Here is a 7,041-nt window from a genome sequence, read left to right on the forward strand (position 1 = left end):
AAGGAGTGCCCCCTATCGTAATTATCGACAGCCAATATGTATAAAAAGCAAAGCGTGGATGAGCTCTGGCGAGAGCTCTGAGAAAGCAGAAAAGGACACCCGCCGCTGCACCGCCGAAGGCGGAAGGGAAGCGGAGCGATCAAAGAATCCACGTGCGTGGTCGGGTGGTCGGTCCTGGGGTCGCGGTCCCCCCCGCGCCCCGGCCCCGCGCGTTATGGATAGGATTCCTTTTAACCTTATGCCCAACCCACAAAATGAATACGCATCGCCTCTTATGCGGGTGCGTAAAACCTGTAGTGCATAGACAGGCGCAGTTATGAAAATACAGCAGATACGAAGGGGAGGCCGGCCCTCACCCCGGACCTGCTCACATACAGCGCATCTAGGCATATTTTCCTTCGAAACCAAGCACATTAATACTTCAATGTTGGCCCTGCCTCGCACATACGCAGCATATGCCTACCAATTCAGGCCCATCTCGGACGACCGCGTTACGCGCGAGGTGTCCACCGCCGAGTGCCGGGCTCGCGAGGGACAAATGATGAACTCAGAGGGCATGAAAAGTTGTCAAGCTGCTTGATCAGGCCAGTGAAGATGGCCCGCGAGGCAGCTTTCGTGAGCAGGTCGGCGAGCATCACGACGCCGGGGAGGTGTTCGACGGAGATAACGCCACGGTTGACGAGATCGCGAAGAAACTCGGCGGCGCGCAAGCCGGAAGATGTGCTTGGTCTTCTTGAAGGCGACACGGGGGTCGAAGGCCGTGCCGACGGCGGACTTCCTGTCGCAGTTGATGATGCTGGCGCCGTCGATGGAAAATCCAAGGTCGGTCAGTAGTTCGCGGATGAAATCACCTCCTTGGCGGCGAGCATAGCGCCAAAGAACTCTGCCTCGGCGCTCGAGAGCGTGATGGATCGCTGCATCTTGGAGAACCAGTGAGCAGTGTGGAAGAGGCATCCGTAGAAAAAGAAATTTACAATAAAACTCTCTCTAATAATAAGAACATGCTACCGGAGCAAGCGGGTTTCGTAGCCCAGTTTGAATCGACGTAGCTCTCGAGGTTGCGGTCGGGGACCTCGGGGTTCGGGGTTCGCCGGGGCGGCGCGAGAGAGATGCCACCGCGAGGGGTCGCGGTGGCGTCCATCGCCAGGCTCTCTATCTCAACCGACGATCCTCGTACCTCGGGATCGACGGCCGATCGTCATTGGTATGCCACTCTCGCGGCTTGCAGCGCATCACTCGCGCGTGCTCTCCAGGAGCTAAAGCTATGTGGCGGGCGCATGTGTGGGGCTGAGCCTGTTTTGGCCGGTTCTGACCCGTTTACTATCAGTACCGCCGTGCCTAGGCCACAAGAATCACACACGGGGAGCGGCTCAGGGGCCCAGTAAGCCGCCGAATCGCCATATGTCACAACCAGGCTCACCCAGGGCTGGACCTAGCCGAGACCCCCTGAGAGTGTGCGTTGATGCGTTGACCGTTATCGTGGGCACCGGCATAGAGCTGTTTAACGTTGGGAGCTGAACAGTGTTGCTAGTGTTAACAGTAACAACAGAACAACAGTGGGGCTCCCCAACAACAGTAGCTAACGTTAGGCCGGCTGAACAACAATAAGGAAGGCCTGGCAGTGACCCACGACGATCTCCAGCCTCCAGGTGCGGGTAATACCCGAAAATACCCGGAAAAACCCAGGTATTTTCGGGTTTTACCCGGGGGTTTTGGCATTTTCTGCTTGCTGACCGCTGAACAACAGTAACAATAGTAACAAACAGTAACAGCATGGGCTGGGGTGAACACTTGAACAACGTTAAGGATTTCAGCCAACACTAGCGCAACTGTTAGGCCCAAAGGTAATGTTAAACAGCTCTACACCGGCACCGGACTTGTGTGTGAGCCCTGCCGTCCGCGATGCACACAAAGCCCGTATTTTCTTCCCCCAGACGCTGGCGTACCGCATGCACACCGCCCCTCTATCCGTTTCTATATCTGAGCTCATCAACGTGTCAAAAAGCCCGCCAGAGCCCAGAGCGAACGACGCGCCGCGCTCGTTCAAAAGCGGGGGGGCCCCGCTACGGCTCTCTAGTCGCTACTTTGAATGCCGTGGGGCTCCTGCCCGAGTCCGGGTGCGGAGATGCGAGGGTTGCCCCCCCCTTGCCCCACCACTTTGTGTGTGTGGAGAAGTTCACTTAACCTAGACCTCAGTCGCTACTACACCTAAGTACGGCAGCCCCGCGAGCGCATGGGCGGCCGGCGCGAGCCGCGGAGAACGGCGGCCGAGATCGCGCTGATTTGGCAGGAAAAGACGAACGACAACGAGATGAGAGCTGTGTTGATGTAACATACGTTCAACAATGGCAGAGACGTGGGCTGACAGCGCTGCCTTCGGGGGCCCCGTGCCGGAATGAGCCGGCCACAGGCCGTGGCCCAGAGCGCTGACGCTCCGAGCCACCGCTGCACGCACGCTAGACTGCCACAATCAGATACTCCTCATCCGAGTACCCGCCCATCCTCACGCACGATTAGTGTTCACGCACGGATCACAGCTCTCATCTCGTTGTCGTTCAACAATGGAGGGACGTGGGCTGACTCGCCTGATGTGGTGCGTGACGGTGAGGTCACGCCACCTCTTCCGGCTTAGTGCAATCGACCATGACGTCAACCTTCGGAGGCCGCCTGCCCACGAACCGGATCTCGTACACATCGGGAAAGTCGGTGCTGCCAGGGGTGCTGCGCCCAAACGTCGAGGGGATATTCACGCGCCACGCCGCGGCCGCCACGGCCGTGCCCTCGGGAACGGCCACCCGCTTCCAGCCCCGCCCCTGATCGAGCTCGGCGCTCGCGATCTGGACGAACCCACCGCCGCCAAGCGCCTCGGCTTCGACCTCGACGAAGCGCGGGGCGAACACGTCGCTCGACGTGTAGATCTCGAGGGCCGCGAGCTCGTGGGGGACGGTCGCCGTGACCCAGATTCCGACCTTCTCGCGCGCGCCCGGGCGCGCATACCAGGCCGTCGCGGTGTCGCCGTCGAGCGCCTTCTCCGGCCCGTTCGTCAGGACGTGGTCAGACCCCGAACTCCCGTCGAGTTCCACAGGAATAAGAAGCGGCGGTGGCGTACCGACGATCGTGCAACGGCTCATGGGGAAGATGTTACAGCCACCGTCGCTACAGCCAAAGCCGTAATCAAAGGCAACACGGGCATAGTCGTCGGAGTCTTCCCATGCGTGCGATGTGTCGCCGGTCCGTTCGCCGTTGTACTTCCAGCCCAGCACCGTGCCGAGCCCGGTTTGGGAGCCGCTGTCTACGCGCACACGGATCCCGATCCGTGCGTTGTTCGCAGAAAGCGTCTCGCCCTCGCCATCGACAGTCATGCCGCCGCCATCCTCTTCACCCGTAAGATCGCACAAGTCCTTTAAGATATCCGAGTAATTCTTGCCGTGCACGTCCAGGCAACTTTTCGCGCAGTACAGCTGCTTCGAGAATGTTCCCTCTTTCTGCACACACGTCTTGGCCCAATTGGTATTTTTGGCCATGTCCGAGCAATTCTTCCCATGGTCCTCCATCCAACCACTGCGGACGTCCTTGGAGCGCCGAGTCTCGCAAAGCCGCCGAGTCTCGCAAAGCTCGGCCTGCGAGGCCGCCTTCTCCTCGGCCGGCAGGTCCGCCTACAAAACACAGGCGCAACGCGCAAGAAGGACGTGAGGACCGTGAGCTCGGCCAGCCTATGCGGCCGCAGGGTCTCTCTCGGCCAGGAAGGTATCTCAGAGGGTTCAGAGCAGGACGTGGTGCTCGGGTGGACACTCCAGTCTCCACGCCCCCAATCAGCTGCCAGCTCGACGCACGTGAGTGCTAGTGGCGAACTTGAGTGCTAGTGTCGCTGCAGCAGCACCTCCCCCGCTCGAGCGGACGCGAAAGTAGCACGGAGCATGGGGGAGGGGGGGGGGGGAGGGGGGGGGTGCACCTCGAGGAACGCCGGCTTGCCGGCGATCGCCACCATCATCACGGCTCCCGTCGCAACGGACGTGCCAACGACGGCTGCGCCGGCGAGGAGGACCTTCCACCAGGGGGTCCCCTTGGGATCGATCATCGCGTACTTACCTGCCGGAAGGCGAGCCCACGCGTGCTCAGCTCTCTCCGCCTATCTGATCTAGGGGGCAGGCTGCACGTGCTCAGTCAGCTTGATGTGCGCAGCAGGGGGGGAGCGGGGACACGCTCGAGCGGGAGGAAGGAGGGTGAGCGGGCTGGGCCCACCGTGAGGGGAAGGGGCTGGTCACTGATCTAACGGCGGCTGCGCTGTTGGACCCGCGAGATAGGCTAGTGCTGATTCATCACAAGGGCCGCGCACCGAGGGAGTGCTTGTGGACGGACGACTTTGCGTCGCCGTCGGCCTCGTCTCTCCGACGAAATCGTGGCAAGCAATTAATTCCCGTACCGGAATTCATTTCGGCGGTTGCGATATCTAGTACTCCGAACTGCAAGCGCGGCCGAACAAACACACGTGGAACCACTGACAGCCTGGGCAAGAGCACTGTGCTGGAGCACTGGGTCGCGCAATGACTATTAGAATAGTGCTCTGAATAGTGCTGCGCCGGCGCCGGCGCAGATCTGCGCCGATGCCGGCGCAGAAAACGGCGCACTTTTCACCACATACGCGTTTTGCATGGTTTTACGCGCCCCACCGCCGGCCCAGACCGCCGCCCGGCCCGCCCGTCCGCCCGCCGCCTACGGTGCCCACCCCGCGCCCCCGGAGCCCGAAAACGGGGCGCCGCGAGCTCGCAACGCCGAGTTTTCCTCGAAATCACACCACATAGATCTACCTGGTTGCCCCTTCCTATCGATGTGTGTGTATGTTGATTGTCGCAACGACTGCGATCATCACCGCGGCCGCGACCCCTACGCCGCGCGTCCTCGACATTTGCTCGTTTGGCGCTATCGACGGGCTTGAGAGCGCAGCCGCTGCGGCTGCCAACCAGCGGGCGCTCAACGCAGCGCTTGCGGCGGCGGCGGCTGGCGACACCGTCCTCATCCCGGCTGGCGCCTTCTACACACTCGGCGGCGTCGTGGCCAACGGGCTCGTGAACGTCACCGTCGACGTGACAGGCTCTCTGATCGCCGCGCCCGCCTACGACGCGTGGCCCGTGAGCAACAACAAGCCGGCATACGCCAACTTTGTCCAGTTCTCTGGGTGCGAGGGGGTCACGCTGACTGGCAAGGGCGGGCTCGGACCGGGCCGGGTCGCCGGCGGAGGCCTCGTCGACGGCCGCGGCGTCGGGTGGTGGAACCGCGAGATCTTCCCGCATATATTTGGGCGGCTGCGCGGGGAGCGCCCGCGGCTCATTGCCATCAGCGACTCGAGAGGCCTCTTGATCGAGCGGCTGACGCTGCTCAACTCTCCGACCTACCACCTGCTGCTCGATGACGTGGCCGAGGCCGAGGTGCGGCTGCTCAACATCACTGTCGACCGCGCGGCGCAGCGCGATCTCAAGCACCGCGCAAGGCAGGCGCGCCTGCAGGAGGCCGGCGCGGACGGCACGGCGCCGCTCGGAGGCCTCGAGCCTGAGGACCTCAACACGGACGGGATTGATCCTTCCGGGCAGCACATCTGGGTGCACGATAGCCTCGTCGCCAACGACGACGACAGCATCGCCGTCAAGCCCTGCGCCGCAGACAGCTGCGTCCGCTCGCCCTGCTCGCAGCACATGCTCTTCGAGCGCCTCAACCTGACCGGGTTTGGCGCCTCGGTTGGCTCGGTCCCGCCGCACGCGCCCTCGCCGCACTGCGTCAATAATGTAACCTTCCGTTCAATCCGCATGATCGAGAGCGGCAAGGGAATCTACATCAAGTCCAACCCCGAGTGCGGCATCGATGAGGTCGCGGGAGCCCCAAAGGCCCGCGCGTGCGCACACACAACACACACAACACACACAACACACACAACACAACACAACACAACACAACACAACACAACACAACACAACACAACACACACACACACACACACACACACACACACACACACACACACACACACACACACACACACACACACACACACACACACACACACACACACACACACACACACACACGCACACACGCACACACGCACACACGCACACACATGCAGCCACAATCGCAGCGGCACCGTCTCGGGCGAGGGGCGCCTCGTCGCCACTCCGCCGCCGCCTCGCACCACAGGCGGCCATCATCTCAAACATCCTCTACGAGGACATCCTCATCGACCGCCCGCGCTGGTGGGCCATCTGGATCGGGCCGCAGCAGCAGCACGAGCCGCACTCGTCGCTCGGCCTAAAGTGCGCCCTCGACTACCCGCTCTCGCGCCACTGCCCGACGCAGGGCTGCGTCACCTTTGCAAACATCACGCTGCGCAACGTCCACATCGAGCGTCCGCTCATCTCTCCGGGCGTCATCAAGGGCAACGCGACCAGCCCAATCACCGGGCTCGCCTTTGACAACGTGACGGTCTCGCGTCCCGGCCGATTCCCCTTTGGCGCGAGCTACGAGTGCGAGCACGCCTCTGGCCGCGCCGTGGGCTCGTCGCCGCCGCCGGCCTGCTTGCTGCCGGGAGTCCTGAGTTCTTGGTAGGAGTTGCTGGGTACTGCATGCGTGTTGCGAGAATGGAGAGTTGGAGATGGATCATGGATTGGGGAGAGGGTACAAGGCTATTTTCGATCGGGTTCGCAGGTGGGGCTGCACCTGGGCACACTGGACGGCCCGGCTAGGGGACGCATGTACCACTACCGTGCCACAGTATCCGGGGCGGGGGGATGTACCTGTGGTTACAGCTCCGCGTTCCTGGGGCTGGTACAAGGCGCTACAGTACGGCTTTAGGGACAGCGGACACTAGCTTGAAATGCATGTGTAGATTGTGCCAAAGACTATCAATAAATGCACCGCTCTCAGATATGCAGGGCGAGCGTCTGGAGGATATGGACCATGATGAACGTCCACCAGCGCAGAACGTGATGGGCAGTGCAGCAAGGTCTGCAAGCGCTTCTGCATCGATAGAGGCTGCATCGCAGGCGTCGA

General features: G+C 61.8%; 1 protein-coding gene across 1 annotated transcript; it reads left to right on the forward strand.

Moving 5' to 3' along the window:
- The first annotated feature begins 5,772 nt into the window (after positions 1 to 5,772).
- EMIHUDRAFT_445957 (hypothetical protein) lies at positions 5,773 to 6,686 on the forward strand. The gene is made up of 2 exons (XM_005764939.1): positions 5,773 to 5,879; positions 6,190 to 6,686. Exons 1-2 carry the CDS (start codon positions 5,802 to 5,804, stop codon positions 6,595 to 6,597), a joined length of 486 nt encoding a protein of 161 aa, XP_005764996.1. The 5' UTR covers positions 5,773 to 5,801; the 3' UTR covers positions 6,598 to 6,686.
- Positions 6,687 to 7,041: the final 355 nt, after the last annotated feature.

This window comes from Emiliania huxleyi, assembly GCF_000372725.1.
Source record: "Emiliania huxleyi CCMP1516 unplaced genomic scaffold EMIHUscaffold_570, whole genome shotgun sequence".
Lineage (NCBI taxonomy): Eukaryota > Haptophyta > Isochrysidales > Noelaerhabdaceae > Emiliania > Emiliania huxleyi.